Genomic DNA, 21,372 nt, shown 5'->3' with positions numbered 1-21,372 from the left:
TGATATTCCAAAGCAGTGGGATAATAGCTGCAGATGTCTGTGGTAGTGTTAACACGATGAACGAAACAAAAAGAAGAGAGTAGTGAATTGTGTTATATGATAGAAAAAATCCAATACCACCGAAATATTCATTCTATCCGACTGCCATACTATTAGCTAAAATGTACGGCACTGAATATCAGGCAGTTAGATAAAATAACACCAATGAATGCGATGTAGAAATGATGAATAGATGGTAGAAATAATAAAAAAGCAAAGATGAATATTCGATATTTAAGTTTCTAAGACGAGTAGAACAGAAAGGCTAAAAAATACCTTAAGTCGATTAGGCAAGACATTTCCATAAAGGGGATTAATATTGATATATTTCAAGACAGAAATATTTGTAGAAATATAATAATTAAAAAAATCGTATTCGTATAGGGATAAAGGCAAAGATAATTGTTCTTGGTACGGCTTTTAGCATCAGTCAAACGTAAACCTTTCATACTTATATATAAACATATATAAAGTTTTTTACTTAGTTCCGTTTCATTCAGACGTCGACCGATAATGTCGTACTTTTGACCCAAAGAAATAAAATATGTCAAATAATGTTTTTAAACTATTTTTAAACTGTTTTAAATTGTGCTTCGTTTTCAAAGAAAATAAAACTCGTTCAAGATACTCTGTGATTGTATACAGAATATTAGACAAAAGTTAAAGTGCGTGAATAGCAAAAACTTACATTATACTAGACAAAAAAGAAGTTTATCTGCATCTGACAGCGAAAACCGGTGCGGCAAACTTATCGCTTTGTGGTAGCTGATATCAGTGTACTTATAAAAGGTATTTATTTATTTTTTACGAATTATTCGCTTAGCAGGCTTAAAAATTTATATAATTTTAATTATATCGTTATAGATCAATTAACATTAGTAACCAATAATGCAGGATAGCAGTGGCGGCTCGTTAAATAATTTGATGTAACACAATGTAATTCCAAACATACAAAATCATACACAACAACTAATTACACAATTCTTTCATCCAAAATATTCACAACAAACACACATGTTTCTTTGTCAGCACCAGCAATATACTATGTATCCGAAACAACTCAATAATCAACAAATGACACTTCTAAATCAAGAAATCACCCCTATGCTAGATGATCCACAAAGCATAAAACAACCTTAGCTAGTATCAAAACCAAATAGTTACTTACAACAAAGAAACACAACTACAGAAAGAATGGAAAATAATGGACATACAAGCGAGGATGATGAAATACTGTCAGAAAATTAATTCAAAACTATTAAAAGTAAAAGGAAGAGATACAGTCCACATAAAAGTACAAATGTAACACGAGAAAAAATAACAAAACCAACTCCAACCACAAGCACCAAATACAGTGCACTAGGTAACGTAGATGAAGAGAAAAACTTGCAGCAAGTACTTTTAAACAAAACTAATGAGATCAGGGTAAAGATTCTACCCTTTATACTACTCGGTCTAACAAAAAAGCCAAAAGCACCGGGAATAGATAAAATACCGGCAGAACTACTCAAGCAAGGAGGAAGGAATTTGACACAACAGATGTACCAGCTAATACGAGAGATATGAATAGAAGAAGAAATCCCCCAACAATGGAAGAAAAGTATAATCTGCCCTATTCATAAAAAAGGAGACAAACTGTTGTGTAAGAATTATAGAGGCATCTCTTTACTTTGTTCTGGATACAAAATACTCAAAAACATCATTAATCGAAGACTCCAACTTCTCACGGAAAAATCATCGGGAAATATCAAGCAGGGTTTAGGCAAAATAGATCTACCATTGACCAACTATTTACAGTTAAACAAATACTAGCCAAAGCAAGGGAATATGACATGGACGTTTACAATCTCTTTGTAGATTTTAAACAAGCCTATGATTCAATAGATAGAACAATTCTACCTAATATATTGGAAGAATTTGGCATACCATCAAATTTGATACGACTAGTGCAAATGACAGTGACAAAAACAGAAGGACAGGTATGTATTCATGGACAGATCACTGATGCATTTACGATATCGCAAGGACTGAAACAAGGCGACGGACTGGTCCCAACGCTCTTTAATCTTGTTCTTGAATATGTAATTAGACGGTTGACGGTGAGCGGAAATAACATACTTACAAACAAATCTACCCAATTAGTAGCATACGCAGATGATATAAACATAATGAGCAGAACAGCGAATCCAGCGGAAGAAACCTACGTTGAGTTGAAACAGAGTGCAGAAGCAGTAGGACTAGCAATAAATACAAATAAAACAAAACTACTCATACAAAACAGATCAAATAGACCGGCGCAATAACACTTTATTGACGATATAGAACCTGTGAATAGATTCACATACCTAGGAATGGATCTGGTCGCAAGCAATGAAGAAGAACCGGAAATAAATAGAAGGCTTATGCTGGCAAATAAAGCCTATTTCGCGATGGGCCACATATTCAAATCGCGAGACGTACACCGGAAAACAAAACTCCGGGTCTATAAAACAATAATCAGGCCCATAGTAAGTTATGGTTGTGAAACATGGGTGGTGACACAGAAATCTACCAATGCATTAGATGTGTTTGAAAGAAAAATATTACGTAGGATACTGGGCCCAATAAGAGAAAACAACAACTGGCGAATTAGGTATAATAGAGAAATATACGAGCAATATAGCGAACCAACTCTAGTATAATACACTAAACTGCAGAGATTACGGTGGGCAGGATACGTGGTCCGCATGCATGAGAATAGAATCCCCAGAAAATTGCTAAATGCAAGAATGCAGGGAAAAAAACCTGTTGGAAGACCTAAAAAGAGATGGGAAAACGAAGTCGATGAGAATGCCAGGAACTGCCAGGGAACGCGTTCATGGAAAAGAACAGCGGTAAATCGAAATGATTGGAGAAACTTGTTGAAGGAGGCCAAGGCCCGATTTTTACTATAGTGCCATTGGATGGATGGTAACAAATAAAAGGCAAGAGTTATTACAATTCATCAATAAGTTTACTTCAAAATTTACATACAAACTCTTACAAGAAGACAAACTGAAAATTCAAGTAACAAAAAGTAACAAAGTTCTCAGAAAAGCGTTTAAACAAAATAAGATAGTGTTCCATATTTTATACTCCCTGAAAATCTTTAAGGGTCGATTTAAGAAATATCCTCCACAGTACTTCAATTCAGGAAATCCAAAAGGCCCTTGTAGACGAAGGACATGCAGTTATAAAACTCATGAATATTCATAACATGAAAAGCAAGCAACCCAAAAATCTATTCTTTATCGATCTGAAACGTAATGAAAACAACAAAGATATCTTTGGAATAACAAACTTCCTACATTCTGAAGTACGCTCCGAAGCACCCCATAAAAAACCCATATAATATAGTTTAAACGTTGCCAAAACTACGGTCATTCAAGAAACCAATGCACATTACCGTATAGATGTGTTAAATGTGCTGAAAATCACGATTACCGAAATTGCGAAAAACATAAAAATGATGGGAAACCAGCAAAATGTACCTTTTTGGATGTGTCCATCCATCCCATTATAAAAAATCCAAGGCTTATCTAGAGATACAAGCTAGAAGATACCCACATAAAAATATGAAATCATTACAAACAAACAACACCACTCAAATGTCCGCCCCAATCAGTGACACCGACCACAATGAAAACACGCGCTCAACAACTAAGCGCATATATACACAAGTAGTTCAAAACGAACAACCCATAACTATGCTACAACCAACAACAAACAGAAATCAACAAGGTCAATTTCACTTTATCACAATCATCTCCAGTTTGCAGAAAACAATACAAAACCAAAAACAAATAATTAATTTATTGACACTAGAAATACAACAGTTAGGAGAACTCATTACTAAAAAGAATTGATGGCATTACAACTAATAAAAATTGCTGAATGAAACACAAATGGACTTTTAAAACGTAGACAAGAAATCGAAATGTTCTTAGCCACTAATAAAGTAGATATTCTCTTAGTATCTGAGATACTTATTCGCCAGTGTCTGCAAATCCTGATGCAGAAAGAAACTCCAGAGGCAGTGCGGCAATAATAATTAGGAATAATCTAAAACATCACGAACTACCGAAAATCGAGAAAGACTTCCTACAAGTAGCTTCAATTTGCATAGAAGATAATTTTGGCCCCATATGCATTTCAACAGTTTATTGTTCGCCAAATTACCAACCTAACAAGAATGGATTTGAAACACTTTTTAGATCATTAGAACTCAGGTTCTTAGTGGGTTCTTAGAACTCACAAGAGCTGGAGCTCAAGATAATCTCCTCCGGGAAGAGGTAGGCTATAAAGGAATACCAAAAGAATACCTGTACATAGAATCTAATGAAGACCTATCGTCAGATCATTCACCAATCATTGCAGCAATAATGACAAATCCATCAGAAAAATGTCCACCTCCAAGATTAACGAATAAAACAACAGACTGAAATATTTTCAAAAAAATCCTACAAGAAAAAAAAACCAAAAAATCCCTCTAAAACAACCACAAGAAATATAAATAGCAATAGAAACATTAACAAAACAAATACACAAAGCTGCATAAGAATTTACAAAACATAACTTTGAACAAAACAGTTCCATAAGGATTGTCCAATAACAATAACAAAAAAAAATATTAGAAAAACGAAAACTTTGTAAAAAATGGCATCAAGCTCGTTTACCTCAAGACAAAATAATCTTGAACAGAATGTCTAGAAATAAAAGAACTACTAAAACAACATAGCAACGCCAATTTCCAACATTACCTCAAAAATCTGACACTCAACTCAGAGAACTCAACCGAAGCGGCCACAAAACCAAATTCCATTTTATCAGAACAGAGGATTTAAAATGGTTAAAGACAGATTAGGAAAAAGCACAGACGTTTTCGCACATCACTTCGAAAAGGTATTTCAGTCGCTAACAAACAGGACAAATGAAGATGACGACATCTATGAATATTTAGACAGTTCTAATCAAATGAACCATTCACCCAAATGGACAACTCCTAACGAAGTAAAAAGTCTAATAAAAAACCTCAATAAAAAGAACTCGCCTGGACATGGTCTAAAAACGGCCAACGTATTAAATAATCTACCCAGAAAAGGAATAGTAAGTTTAACATAAATCATAAACTCGAAACTAAGAACAGGCTACTTTCTTGCACAATGAATGTTAGCAAAAATCATTACGATTCCAAAACTAGGAAAACTTTCTCATGAGATTACCTCCTACCGACCCCTCAGCCTTTTTTTTTTTTTTTTTTTTTTTTTTTTAGCCCTTTTTCTATCCGAATGTCGAATAAAGGCCTCTCCCATTTCTCGCCATTCATCCTGTTGTGTGCTAGGCGTTTCCACATTGGTCCTGCGACTCTTTTGATATCGTCGCTCCAGCGCATTTGAGGTCTTCCTCTTGGTCTCTTCGCATCGTACGGTCGCCAGTTTCCGACTTCTTTGTTCCATCTACCATCTTCGAGACGTTCGTTGTGTCCAGCCCATTTCCATTTTAATTTAGCTGCTTGTTTCGCGGCGTCCTTTATTTTTGTTTTGTTCCGGATTGCTTCGTTCGTTTGCCGATCTATTAGTGAGATACCCCTCAGCCTATTACCAGTTATGTCCAAAGTCGCAGAGAAAGTCATTGCAAGTACACTGATTATTGAAATACATAACAAAAAATTATACCTTATCATCAACGGCCCAACTAAACAAGTGCATAGAGTGGTAGAAAAGATACAATCAGCCTTTAGAAAACGAGCTTTTGCAATGCCATTTTCCTTGATGTTAGTCAAGCATTTGGTAAGGTCTGGCACCCAGGATTACTATTCAAACTGAAGAAAGCAATATCTCACCCGCTATACACGATACCAAAATCATACCTCGAAGAAAGACTATTTTATGTAAGATACGAAGAAAGTGTGTCTAACATCCACAACATAAATGCATGAGTCCCTCAATGCAGAGTCTAGGGACTAATTCTCTATACCATCTTTACAGTTGATTTTCCAACTGAAGAAGAATCCACAATCGCAACATTCGCAGATTACACTGCAATTCTGGTCAAAAACCCAGATCCTATACAGGCAGCTGAAATATTAAAACAAACCATACATTTAATTGAAATATGGGCTAAGAAATGGAAGGTAAAAATCAACGAAGCAAAATCAGTTAACGTGATATTTACTAAATGTCACAATAAAACACCAAATATCTTAATGCATAACAAGAACATTCCCAACAATGATACTGTAAAATATCTTGGATTACACCTTGACAAGAGGCTAACAAGGAGGACACACATCTGGATGAAGAGGAAACAATTAGAAATAAAATTCAAAAAACGCTACTGGTTATTCAGCCGTAAATCCACATTATCATTATCTAACAAAATATTAGTACATAAAACAATCGTTAGGCCCATATGGACATACGGGATTGAACTGAGGAGAACTGCAGCAGATAGCAACATAGCGATACTAGAGCGATTTCAACCTAGGGTTCTTCGTCCCATCACAGATGCGCCGTGGTTCATTCCAAATTCAGTCATTTACAGGAACTTGAAGATAGAAACAGTGAAGCAAATGATTGTTAAAAGCAATGATAAATATTTTAAACGACTGGAAAAACACCCCAGCAGTAAATTTATTGGACAACTCGACACAACTAAATATATTGAACATTAGAACTTTTCTTGACTTACCATTTAGAAAATAGGTATCTAGACTTAGTTTTAGATATTAGTAACAAACTAACTAGTTAATAGTCTTAGGAGTTAATAGTCAGTCATTGGACTAAAACTCTTGCTTACATATCATGTTCGTTCAACAAAAATGCTTAGTGTTGCTTGTTTATGTGTAACAGATTGTATTTTAAAACAAATAAAAAAGTTTTTTATATATTTTTTTTACTTTAAAATTGGTTTCTACGAAACATAAATCAACATAATTGAAAATTGTTTGAAGAACAAACATTTTTTTGGACGACGCTGATTGTATGGTCAAGGCCGGAATAAATGATGGAAATATAAATGCCGGCGAGAATGTCTGGAAGGTAAAATATCTTAACTTTGTTGTTCTTAATCCTCAAGATTTACACATACGGCAACTTGTTTGTTATGCAATTTACTTTTGTTACGAAACTGTCGAATGTGTAAGCCGAAAATCAATATATATGTTACTGATAAGAGTCGTAAGATATAGTAGTATATTTATTTAACACAATTGTAACTACAGATTTCAAGGAAGTACTTTGTTTATGATTTATACCCAAGGAAAATTAGAATTTATACAATTTTTTTTGTTATGACGACATTGTGGTTAAATCAGATTGTGAATAAGACAACAAACAACATGGATAACATAAAAATAAAATCAAGAATACATATTAGATGGAGTATGTGATGTGGCACAATTCGAATACTTGGTGTGTCGATGATAGAACAAAAAAAAATTGAGATCACTAGGACAAGAAGCGGTAGGTAAAGAGTATTTGGTGCAAGAAGAAGGTGTAAGAGATCTAAAATAGAGACGCTTAAAACAATGATGGATAGTGACTGGAACTGCCGAGAATAGAAATACACATAAAGAGCAAAGAAGATTAGTAAAAAGTGAAATAAAGAATGCTAAAAACAATTCCTGGGAAAGAACATGTGAAGAAGTAAGTGTGCCGATAATACAAGAGCGAATATAGCCTGAAAAGATATTAGAGGTCTACGACCACATAATTAAGTCGCTGCAGGGCTACATCTTATTGAGATTCAAGAGTGGAAATAAGATTCCAACGGAAGAGAGAATCGAATGTCAAGAAGACACTTCAGAAGACATTTACGAAGGAAATGTATTACGAGACGCAATAATAACTGCATCAGAAGTACGAAAATGTGTCTTGCAGCTAAAGAATGGGAAAGCTCTTGGTCCAGGAAATAAGTAGTAAACTACTCAAAGCAGCTCCGAATACATTAATAGAGATCCTTGCAATTGTCTTAAGTAAATTCCTCAACGAAGACAAGCTGCCACCCAAGTAATGGAATAGAGCCATCATATCTTCCATTTATAACAAAGGAAGCAGGACTCCGCTTTGCTGCAAGACTGCAAAAATTACAGAGGAATTAGTATATTAATATTAGGAGAATTAGTATAACGTTCGTAGCCGTTTTCTAATTTCCAGTTTCCATTAGTATCTGTCATTCAGATTGTACTCTTCCATTTCTCTCGCTTTCATATCCTTGTCGACAACTTCCCTCCAACTTAATCTCGGTCTGCCCTTCTTTTGTCTTCCCTGCGCTGTCCAGTTTAATACTTTTTTTGGGATTCTACTGTCATCCATTCTTTGGTATTAATTGATCAATAAGGCTTTATGAACAAGTACTAAAACACCAAATTTGCGAACAAGTTAAAGAATTAAAAGATCAAACCGGTTTCAGTACGAATTTGTATAGAAGGGGTTTTCATTGTTACATCGCTTATAGAGAAAAGCACAGAAAGAGGGTCAACTGTCCATTTAACCTCTGTAAATCTTGAGAAATGCAAATAAGTTCTGGTTTTGCATGAAAAACAATGGTGTTAATAAAGGTTACATTAAAGCTAAAAAATCCCTATACTCAGGATGTACCAGCGCAGTCAAAGTAGGCAAGATGACGTCTGAAGATTTTCTGATTAGTAAATGCTTAAAACAAGTGCCTTAGCGCCGCTATTGAATATGCCTAGAAGAAGCACTCAAAATATTGCATCAGAAATGTGGCCAAATGAGAATAACGGAGGCTAATTAAACAATATACTCCCTTCTTCGCGGACGATCAAGGTGATAGCTGCTGATACTACCGCATCTTTTTGAAGTAATTGTCCAGTGTATGAGGAACTTTTTTGGCTTTTCCAATTATTACTGAGAACTCATTTATGCGGCATTTTTTCCATACACAGAGTAATCTTGGAACAACATATATTTTATATTTTTGGTCAAATTATCACTTTTGCCCTTGTAGGTAATCTTTTAAAAACAATGCACACCATTCTTATTCATTTATAAATAGATCTATATTTACATCTTTTATTATATAAATATCAAAATATAGCCTAAAAAACAGTTAATGCCAAGTATACATAATTTATTATTGCCCTTCACCTCAATTTTATTCACATTGTGGGCTAAATGAATTCGGTGTTTTACCCAATTTTAATAAACGCATATCGTTAGGTGTGTAATTTCAATTTCATGAATAAAACCTAAAATTGTTTCAAAATTTATTAACATTACCGTCAAAATTGATAAAAAGGTGTGAAATAAAATTACTTTATTTAATTTTAAAAATATTATTGAAATTTTAAAAATATAGGAAACACAGTATAAAGCTTCGCAGATAGTACAAATGCAGAGCTTAGCAGAAGAATCATTCTAGCGAATGGGGCATACTTTGCTATGAGCCCGATCTTTGAAAGCAAGCTACTGAGGGGAATACTAGGTAATACCCATAAATGAGAACAACAGGTGGCGAATCAGATACAATTATGAAATAAATAATATATATAAAAAACCACCTTTATCTTAGTATATCCGCCTAAGCGTCTTTAATGGGCAGGCCATTTAAATTATAGGATGGAAGAGAACAAACTTCCCAAAAAACTTTTGAATGCAAGAATGCAGGGGAAGAGACCTATTGGAAAACCAAGAAAACGATGGGAGGATGATGTGGATGAGGACGCCAGAAACCTCCTTGGTAGTCGATCGTGGAGAAAACAAGACTTGTCAAACTAGCCCGATCTAACCAAAAATATGACAATGTGTCTTTCGAAGTTTCAGACAAAGATGAACAGAAGTTTACTTTCCCTCTCGTCCCTACTGTAACCTCTTATAGCTTTGAGAGACCTATACGTAGACAAATATACGTATATGAATTACTCACGGAAAACTGAAGAGGATGATGTGGATGGGGACGCCAGAAATCTTCTTGGTAGCGATCGTGATGAAGGATGAACACTGACGTAACGGATGGATAGTTTTGATGAAGGAGACAAGGGCTCGAATTTCGCTGTGGAGCCATAGGATAGATGGAGTATAAAGCTTCGCGCTAGTCTACGGTACTCCTTACTGTAACATGTTTTTTCTTGTTGCGAGACATACATAGACAATATTTTTTACCATTTTTACTTTTCACTCTCATGAATCTTCACTACTTATATCTAAATATATACCTTTCTCAAAATACGATCGATCACGTTTCTCCTTTGTGACACCAAGGTTATAGTTTACGATATGTTCTCCAAATCTAACTTGCTCCTTGCTCTACCGTATACTCCAGTCGTCAGACACGAAAAATAACATCGATTTACCAAGGATTCTTTACATATTAGAAACAAATGTTTCAAAGAAGAAATGTAATTAATTAATTTATAACAAAAATATTTATTATCACTTTTTCAGTAGAATGAACCGTTCTCTCAGAAACAATGCTTGAAGCAACCAGCGATTTTTAATGTCAGTTACGAGTGCGAAATAAATTTTTTAAATACAATTTGTATCAATTCGACGGTAAAAATTGACTATCTTTTGATCACGGTGTCTTATCTACAAAAATCAAAATGGCACCTTTGGTATGCAAGTTTTGCATTTTGCTGTAAATGAAGTATATTTCTGTAAAGCTGTTAAATAAATAAACGTTGCAGGATTTTTGCCATTTTTACGATTCTCATGGATTAATAAAATTTATCACTTCCATTGACCGGTCACTATCAAATTTGCATTGCTATAAATCTTATTTTCAAAACCAATAGGCATTTGAAATATGCCTAAAAAACGCTGAAAATTCACGTTATAAACGATCTAAAACGTTTAAAACTGCTCTTTTTCGATTGCTCAAGTAAATTCTTCGAAACTACACATCTTCAGCAACAAATGTCGTCTTCGCGGAAGCATTTGCCGTAACGTGAGTTCTAGATATGAAAGTTTAAATTCAGCGTTTTTTAATCAAATTTCCAAACGCCTCAATTTGTTGCTAAAACTCAAAATCGAAATTTCATGTTATGGGTTTAGGCTCAATTAGGATCAATGGAAATGATAAATTTTATTGATCTCATGAGAATCATAAACATTTACGGCCAAATTCAAAACATACGAACTGAAGGGGATACAAATTTTATTTAAAAAAGTAATTTAGCGCTCGTAACTGACATTTAAAATCGCCGGTCGCTTCTAGCGTTGTTTCTGAGAGAACGTTCATTCTTGGTAAATCGATGTTTTCCGATTTCCCCCATTGGCGTGGGGGTTTTAGGGGGAATTTCGAAGATAGGAGTGAAAAACTTTTTTGCACTTTTTTGGTGTTTTAAATTTGACATTCTCAATAAAATTCAGCTTGTTCATCTAGTTTTTAGACATCAAATCTCTTACGACTGGACTATTATGACAGTGAGATGTTGAGTCTTCATTGCTCTCATTGCCCCTTCTAAGGTATTACAAGATTGATCGATTTTAACATTATCGTTGTTTGCTATTGGGGCGTAGACTTGTATAAGGTTAGGATATTGCATTTAAGTTTTACTTGCATTAATATTACTCGATCTGAAAAAGGAGTGTAGTTAAGAATGAAATGGAATGGAATGTAGTAAAACGTTCCACAATTTCGAGTCAGACATTTGTCAGACACTGGCCATTATTTTATTTAAAAAAATACTAAGTTTCCTGTCTTCTGTATCAATTTAATTTTAACACACTTATTATGTAGAGGATATGTGGGATACTGGATCACCGTAATGCTAGACAATTACCGCAACAAAGATGAGTTGAATAGAATTGAAATAAAGAAAAAGAAAACCCCAACAATTATTGAGGAATAAATCTACTGAATATCGCACTTAAGCTTACCACAAAGTCCTAACCAACAAAATCAGTAAACTATCAACTTTATCACATGAATAACAAGGATCCAACACAACAATAACAACAGAGGTGAAAATACTTCGACTAATATCAGGGAAAAGTCTGTTGACCAGTGAGAGAAACGAAAACATAAGAAGAACATGCAATATAGAAGACATAAATGGATAGGTGACAAAACAGAAACAGGACTGGAACGAACACATTAGTAGAATGGCAGAGGATGGTATAGTACGAATAGCACGAGATGCCACCAAATGGACGAAGAAGTATTGGCAGACCAAGAAAAAGATGGCGCCATTATTTAAACAATTTAGGAGGCTAATATTAAAGAAGAAATGGACTTTAAAGCCTGCATACAAGAAGAAAGAAGAAGAAGAAGAATAGAATCGATAGAGGTATAGGAACAAAAATATATAACATAACCATTTCTGTTAATCATTTCTTAGTATCAACTTGTTACTATTAAAAATAGCAACACCACGACTCACGCATTCTGATTCACTCACCGCTCGAACGCTTAACATTCAATCCGAGCGCAAATAAGTTATTTAACATGTATTACATGAATTGTTTAACCATAATCCCATCATTATTGATGAAGATACTATCGTTCTTGATTACATTACCGCTCGGTAACTTCCCGTCTATGGTCATTGTACTTGTCCTTTTTGCAATGTAACTTTATACGGAAGTGATCTTGAAGTGACAGGGTTAAATTTACACGATTAAAATGTTTGCGTTGGGAGTAATTTGTATAAACAACTCTTTTCCATTAGTTATTGCTCTCGTTTATATTAGGAGTATAAAAATGTTTGACCTGGAAGTCATACAAGACGTGTTCACTCTAACAAAATTAATGTATCAACACGTTTTTTCATAATAATTTTTATTCCTGAAATGATTTAATTGTTGCGAAAGCGTATTTATTTGTACAATTTTTAACATCCTGTTGATTTTATAGTTACAATATATTGAAATAAAACAAAATCTTTTAACATTCCTTTTTTATTTAGGATATTAACGTTACTATTAAAATAAAACACATTTTTATAGCAACATGATTTAAAAATATCAAAATATATTAATAGAACTTCATAAAAATGTATTAGGCGAAGAAACGAAGCACTAAACCTACCAATTTGCATTTTGTGCATAAAGAAAATGCATTTGCAAAGTGCATATAAAATGAAAAATTTGCAACTAAGAAACTATCGACAGGAATGAGTTTAATTTTGTTACTCGGGGGTTTTCGAGATCGCTGAATACGAATATGATGATGACGATGGTCCACGAGCTTCCTGGTGCACAGGGAGAACCACGTCTCCTGGAGTATGTTAATTTGATTCTAAATCCGTCGAGAGTCTTAACCCATGGGTTTTCGAGGTCGCTGAATACAAAAATGATAACCACGATGGTCTTCAAGCTACCTGGTGCCCAGAGTGGAGCTCGTCTCCTGGAGTTTTATGTTATTTTCATTCGAAATCAGTAAAAAGTCATTACTCGGAGGGTTTTCGAGGTCGATGAACACGAATTTTATTTGACTCCTGAATTTTATTCGAAATTATTTTTTTTCCTTCTTTGTGATGACTGCGGGTACTGAACCCATTTGCCACATTCGAAATTAGTTAAAAGTCATTACTCGGCATTTTAGGGGTTTCTGATGATAAGTATTACGACAGCGATGATCTCCAAGGTGCCTGGTGTCCAGGGCGGACCTCCTAAAGTATTTTGTTAATTTGTTATTTACGAGTTTTGTTGACATTTTGATTGACTTTGAGATTAACACCGTCGTCATATCCGTGTTTCAACAACCCCAAAAACCTACGAGTAATGACTTTTGACTGATTTCGAATGAATATAACATACAACTCCAGAAGAAGAGGTCCACCCTCCACCAGGTAGCTCGAGACCAATCGCCGTCATAATATTCGTATTCAGCGACCTCGAAAAACGAGTAATGACTCTCGACTGATTTCTAATGAAAATAACATAACCCTTCAAAAGAAGAGGTCCACACTAAGCAACTGGTAGCTTGAAAATTTTTGTCGTTACCAATTATTTAGAACGAAATTAACATACTCCAAGAGACGAAGTCCATCCTGGGGACCAGGTTGCTCGAGGACCATCGTCCTTCAAGGACCATCTACTTGTGAAGTTAGCGACCACATTGGCCCATATTTTCTATTCGCAGCAACTCGAAATAGATCAGTTGGCGTTGGAACTGTCCATGTAAAAACTAAGAGCAGAAATTAGCTCCAGTTGGAAAATAAGCTAACTATTTTATTCACTTAATGTTCTACTTTAATCTATTGGTTGAATCTGATGGGTGTCATATACACACATACTTCTTCGGTATGTCTATAGCGTATCTATATATTTTAATTTTACGTGAAAGTAAAGTTGGAAAAAATTATAGTCAGAAACGAATAGCCATCTCCTTTAATCATTTTCATAGCGTTTACGAACTAGAAATAAAAAGATAACAGAAACCACAAAAATGAAAATGTACCAGATAGTTACAAGACTAACGGTAAGGTATGCTTCGGAGACAACTACCGTTACAAAAGACAGGAATAACACCTAAAACTATTTGAAGGAAAGGCAATAAAAATAGTAGGTGCAAAGAAATCAAATAAACCTAGAACAAGACCATAAATGTGTAATTCAAGAATGGGTAAAATGAGAACTAAGAAGATGGTATGTGCATTAATAAGTGAAAAAATCCTAACTTTAGAATAGAATGAAAGGCAATACACTAGAGCAGTGTTTCCCAAACTGTGCTCCGTACAGCATCTATAGGTGCTCTGCTGTATGGCGATGATAAACGGTTAAACATTAGAAAAAAAAGCTCCGCTATATCGATGGCTGAAAGCAATACTGAGATATCATGTCAAATTGAAATTACAAGATGATGATAATTAAAGTGTGCAGTAGTATTAAAAATCAGAAATAGGTGATCAAAAACTTATTTTTATTGGATATTAATCTATCATCGGAGACTTGGCAAAGGATGTGAAAGCTACCTTACTTTCTCGAATAAAATCTACCAAGTTTTCACTGCAGATAGATGAGTCAACAGATGTAGCTGGGTTGTCAATTTTAATAGCATTTGTGCGGTACCAGCACTTGGAGTATTTTCAAGAGGATCTACTTTTTTACAAACCATTGACAACTAACACAACTAGTGCCTATATTTTCAAGTTAATAGAAAGCTTTTTCACAGAGAATAGCATTCCCTGGGATAACTGCGTCGATGTCTGCACAGACGGCGCAAAGGTGATGACTGAAAGAACGTCGGGAGTCACTTCAAGAATAAAATAAAAAGTCAAGGAATGCAGCAGAGGCCACTGTATCCTCCACCGCCATAACCTCACTGTGAAAAATAGCCGCCTTCCTTAAAAGTAGCCTTCCTTAAAAGGCTGTTTGGAGTGATGTGCGATGATATGGGAAGTATACATTCGTCTTTACTTCTTCATACGGAAGTAAAGTGGCTTTCTCGCGGCAAATGTTTAGCCCTTTGAAATGAGAGCTTAAGTTAGAACCTTCCTAATTGACAGCAATTTTGCGTTGGGCGATCAATTGTGTAACGAGCAATGGACATTTAAATTTGCATATTTAACAGATATTTTTAACAAGGTCAATGAAGTTAGTCTTTCACTTTAGGAAAAGGCAATAACTGTCTTTAACTCCAATGATAAAATACAAGCGTATAGGAACAAATTTATTTTTTCGGCAGAATCGGTGAAAAATAAAAATCTAAATAGCTTTCCACTAATCACAAAATTTAAAGAAGAACTGAAGACTTGGACATACCTGAAGCTGTCTTTAACGAGTTTCACACTCATCTGTTAAATTGACTTGAAAACTTCCATAATTATTTTCTTGAGGAATTCCACGACAAAATTAAAGAAAACTTCTGGGTTGCAGATCCATACCTTGCAATGTTAAAAAAACCAGCTTCCTTAACATCTCAGCAGTATGAATGCCTAATAGATTTGACATCGGATTCTGCGATAAAAAAACATTTTGAAAGTAAATCGCTAGTAGATTTTTGGTGTCAACTCAAAGACGAATTTAAAATTTTGTCAGATAAAGCGAAAATTATTCTTCTCCCTTTTGCAACAACATACTTATGTGAAGCAGCATTCTCTGCCAATCTGGCCACTAAAACAAAATATATATCTCGACTAAATGCGGAACCTGACATTCGATTGCAGTTATCCCAAATTCAACCGGATATTACTAACCTGTGCAAATCAAGGCAGCCTCATTCTTCACATTAAAATGAAGACATTGCTTTTTTTAAGATTTTAGAAATAGGATCTGTGTGTTTATTATTTTTGTTTTTCTTTATATGTAATTAAGTTTCTTATGTTTGCGATTGAAAATAAAAATTTAATAAAGTGAATAGAAAATAAAATGGTTAATATCCCCCCCTTCCAAACTAATCTCGTTCTCTGTGACACCTATATAGGTTTCAGGTGCAATACGGTAAGTGCTCCCTACAGAATTTCTGTCCTGAATAGTGCTACTCGACTAAAAAACTTTGGGAAACGCTGGGAAAAACTAGAGCATTATGTACCAGAAGCAATATTTGCAGAAGAACTGTTGTTATCTGAACCAACAATTAAGATGAGTGTAGCCGTGACTACTATCAAGTTTATCAGTCTTCGGTTCATCGTTCTTAACTCTAGTTGTTACTACCATACATATTTCTTAGATGCATATCTCATATAAACTCAGCAAATACTCGTTTCTTATTCAATGTCAATAAATGTATTAATTTATGTGTGTATATATGTTCTAATTGACTTATTTTTGGTTTCAGCATTCACAAACTAAACCATGGCTCACCTACACCACAACTTCGACATGATCGAAGTTGAGTCTGACAGAGGGAAACCAAGAAAGAAATCCCAGTCGTGTCTGCGACAAAACGCCCTCACCATAGCCACAATGTTAGGAGTAATCCTCGGCGCAGTTCTGGGCATCATTCTCCGATACTCCAGGGAAAGTTGGACAGAACGAGAAGTGGTTTATCTCGGGCTTCCAGGACAGATTTTTCTACGGATGTTAAAGGCGCTGATCTTGCCGTTGATTGTTTCGTCGTTAGTGTCTGCGATAGCAAGCTTGGACTTGTCCCTTTCGGGGAAAATAGCCGCTAGGGCAATAGCGTATTATATGACCACTACGTTCGCTGCTGTGGTGTTAGGTATGGTTGTTGTGGTTACCATGAGGCCGGGTGTGGGTCATAAAACTGACGACTCAAATGCTAAAGAAGAAAAGCGGGAGGTTTTAACTGTAGATACCTTATTAGATTTAATCAGGTAAGTTGATTTTACACATTAAGATTGCATTAGTAATGTTTGATTACAAGTTGGTTATTTATATTCGTTATTTGAAATATTTTAATGTATGTGTAGAAATTTACCATTCTTCTTTTAGTAATGTAGTGGTAAGATTTTCATAAAATCCTGTAGTCTTTATAATTTTTCTGGTTATTCTGACTCCTATTCGATCAGATCTCCTAAACGATAATGTTTCCAAAAAAGAAGCGAAAGTAGCAGTAGCAAAAGCTAAAGCAAAAGCGTATACAAATCTATACGATCAACCAGAGAGGGTAAAGTAAAGATATATAAAATAATCAAACATACAGCAAAGAAAGCAGAAGATTTTAATCAAAGAGCGATCGAAAAAATACTTTCGACAGTTTATTAAATTAAAAAGTTGACAGAAAATTAGTTGGGTTAACGAAGACAATAATACCACCGATAATTATGAATTACGAGTTAAGATCATTTATAATTTTTATTTCAGAATTTTTTAAAATATTTATAAACAATTGTGATTTAATCCCATATAAAGTAATATTTTCTCTTTTGTAGTTGGTATATTTGAATGATAAATTCATTATCACTTTATTCATTATCACTGAAAGATCTTCATTATCACTGAAAGATCTTCATTATCACTGAATCTAAAGCTTTTTGTTTTTGCTGTTCGTTGTTGGTTTCTACACCCAATTGAGAGTTTTTGTATCCTGTACAAATCTGTAGAGGTATTTGGCTTGGTGCATCCTAAATATACCAGAGTTTCCTGTTGGTTGCCTTATATCTTTTGTCGTTTGTAATCCAGAGCCTCGCAATCGCATAATGCATGTTTAACAGTTTCCGGTTCCTTATCGCAGAGTCTGTCGTTAAGGTCTTCATTGTAAATGCATATTTTATTCAGGAATAATCTTACTGGTATATACTTGGTAAATATTCCTGTTACTATTAGCACTTTATTCCTTTTCGTACGGAACAGTTCCTTTGTTCTCTTTGTACATGTTAACCAAAGATTTTCCATGTATTTGTTTTGGATTTCTCTCACAATATCGCTCATGACTTTCTCGGGTCCAGTCGTCTACAGCCCTTCGGACTGCAACCCTGGGTGCTCTCAGAGCCAGAACTGGTTCATTTGGTGTCTCACAGCTGATCCTCTTTCAGAAAGTTGATCTGCTTTTTCATTTTGTTCGAGGCCCTGATGCTCAGACAAGCTCAACCTTTGTTTGGATAATAAGTACTTGCGTTCAGTATAAATAAATCTTCGCCTAGAAAATAGTGCCATTCCTCCCCAAGGCAAAGCTTCAATTTAGTCTTGTATTTTTGGAGTATATTTCTACCCACATGACCTCTCCAGTTTTGGATCCGTCTGTATCAAATCTTACCCTGTTTTCTTTCTCCATATATCCCTGTCTGGAATGTCCGTCCTGTTTGAATTATTAAAACTGTATTTTTTTGTCATGTGATCCGATTTCACATTAAAGATATCCTTGGTCACAATCCTTGTGATACGCATATGCTCTGTATCTTCATTGTGAATCTTCAATGGCGAAGATTTTGTCTAACCAGTGCCTAACCAGTGTCTAACAGTTAATTTATATGGCCAACACATATATGCAATACTTTGGTTGATCATCTAAGTAAAAATTCAGAGGAAAAGGTCAACATCAAAGGTCAATAGATCTAGGCCGAAGGCTCGGCAAAAAATTCAAAAGCCTCAGTGTCACTATTTCGCGTGTACTTATAAACAAATAGATGGGGAATGGAAAGAGGGCGACACTCTAATATTACAAATGCGGGGTGGGTTAAATAGTACGTAGAGGTTATTTAGGATCTGTATCACGTCATTATGATGCTGTTAGTGGTTAGAGGTGAAAGCGCTATAATATAACTAATTATTGATGTGATAAATCGACTGTTCTAAAATAGTACTTTTAAAGAGGTGAGACGTTTTACTCGCATTCATGTACGCCTCGCTTTTGATTTCTTAAACATTCCCTCTCGAAGATATCAAACGGCTTTTCCAAATTTATTTTGCAAATGTGATTTTACAATCGAGAAATTAATGCTTGCAAAAAGACTAAATGATGCAGCTATTCAAGAGCCAGTTGTAGAGTATGTTATTGTTTACGTTTTGATGAAAAAAATATATAACACGCGTTGTAAACTATACATTAAAATAAAATATGGAAGATATTAAAAATAAAAACTTCCATGATGCAATTCATTTACGACCATTTCTGTTTCATTGTCGTAAAAATTAGAATTGAAAGGGGCTGTTTAATTGACATTCCTGTAGAAACAGTAATAAAATGTATAATTTATATTTTTATTTTATTTCACTTTATATTATTTAAAGTTTGTAATAAAATACAAGTATATATGTAATGATTTATTATCGATTATGTATGATACACACTGCATAAAAATCGTTTGAAAAGTTGTAATATTTTTTTATGAGATACTAAGATGGCAATAATTCCTAACTATAATATTATATATAGCGTCATAAACATAATCAGTATAAAGACAAATCTATTTACAAACCCTTCTAACTATAAAATTAAAAGATCGACTGATTCAGTATCCAAAACTTCTATTGAAATCATATACAACTGGTAACAATCAGGAATGACTTTCGAAATTTTGCCAGCCGACGCAGAGAGCAGACAGAGAAAGCGTTCGGAAAGAAAGAGTTCGAACACGCCGTCACTCGGCTACGTGACAACGGTACAATCTTCCTCAAGAGTTTATTTTATTTTAATTTATTATAACTTTTCAATTCGGTGTCGTTAAGAAAGCCATTAAGTTTCTCAATACAAAAATAGTATACAAAAGTACAAAAATAAAGTAACACAGTAATCACATTTTTTATTATGTCAATGTCTCTGTTCTTCAAGAAAACTCTGTCGCCGACTATATCTACAGAAGCTTACAGGTCGAGTTTACTTCTCTTACTAAAATATTTCCGGTAATTTTGCTGCGCTTCAAGTAGCCGTGCCGATTGTAGGAAATTTTCCTAGTCTTGACAAAGTACTAACCTTTGATAGATAGATGGCCATAGATGGCGTAAGTGAGAACGACTTGCTTAAGTTTTGATTTCTGCCATTCAATTTACGGCATTTATCGAAATTTCTATTTGATCCAATATTGTACCTTTACTTAAAATACAAAAGCAATTCGGAAACCAAAGTCCAACTGGAATATGTTTACGGCGAGTCTGAACAGTTAAGCAACTGTAAAATGTTGTAAAGCTGAATAAGTTAATGGTCGTAAGAGTGTGTTTAATGATGATAAGATGTTCTAGAAAAAGTTGTTCCGCTCATTGCGCCGTCTCCTTTTAAAGCTTGGCGATCAAATTTGCAATAGTTAAACTTAAAATGGGGGCTCTCAAGATTTCGGATGATGTTTTGCCGAGCCATCGTCATTTTCTGTTCTTGTTGACCAATAGCTGATACCTCTGTTGGAAAGCTCTTAAGAATGATAAAACTCAATTTGAAAGAGATTTTTAGACTATTAAGGACTATGAGTCTATTTATACACTCCGGAGATAAAAAAAAACAGTTAAAACAAGAAAAAACGAGACAAAGGCCCATCATAAAAGTCAAAGATTACATGATCGGCTAGAAAGGTGATGGCAAATCTTTTTTGAGGTACCAAAGGTTACTTAGAAAAGGGTACAAGCAATAATTGGCGAATATTATGGAGTTCTGTTTAAGTGTTTCTGTTTTTAGGTTGAAGAAAGCACTTATTTCATCAAGACGACCGTTGATGACTTTTTAAAAGAGATAAAAAAATTCCGAAGGCGTATAGTTATGTACATCGAGTGAAAAGAACACCATGCTAAACAATAAATGAGGAAATAATACTTTCGTAAAGCGTGTCATTGTAAACTTATTAAATTGGAACAAAAATATGTTTTTAGTTACCAAAAGTCTTATCACAGATCGTATATTTTAAATTATAAACATGAAAGGTTACTTACTGAAATTTATTATGTATTATAAATCATTGTCTGTTTTTTTTACACCTCGCATATTTAAATAAATGCATGGAAAATTCCACTGCAAATACAACCAAGTAGGTTTGTTGACAATGTCTACAATTAATTCATAAGAATTTCATAATAGAAT

General features: G+C 34.5%; 2 protein-coding genes across 5 annotated transcripts in view; one reads left to right on the top strand and one right to left on the bottom strand.

Moving 5' to 3' along the window:
- Zip48C (Zinc/iron regulated transporter-related protein 48C) overlaps positions 1 to 21,372 on the bottom strand; it is a 252,599-nt gene that overhangs the window by 134,174 nt on the left and 97,053 nt on the right. The window lies entirely within an intron of this gene.
- Positions 1 to 21,372, top strand: part of LOC140445268 (excitatory amino acid transporter 3-like) — a 108,897-nt gene that overhangs the window by 68,549 nt on the left and 18,976 nt on the right. For all 3 annotated transcript variants that reach the window (XM_072537192.1, XM_072537190.1, XM_072537189.1), the window contains exon 2: positions 16,744 to 17,242. In XM_072537192.1, the coding sequence (XP_072393293.1) occupies positions 16,761 to 17,242 (482 nt within the window). In that variant the 5' untranslated portion in view covers positions 16,744 to 16,760. The remainder of the gene's footprint in view (positions 1 to 16,743; positions 17,243 to 21,372) is intronic.

This window comes from Diabrotica undecimpunctata, chromosome 7 (assembly GCF_040954645.1).
Source record: "Diabrotica undecimpunctata isolate CICGRU chromosome 7, icDiaUnde3, whole genome shotgun sequence".
NCBI lineage: Eukaryota > Metazoa > Arthropoda > Insecta > Coleoptera > Chrysomelidae > Diabrotica > Diabrotica undecimpunctata.
Note: the sequence above shows the minus strand (reverse complement) of the source record. Positions and strands in the feature narration are given on the sequence as shown.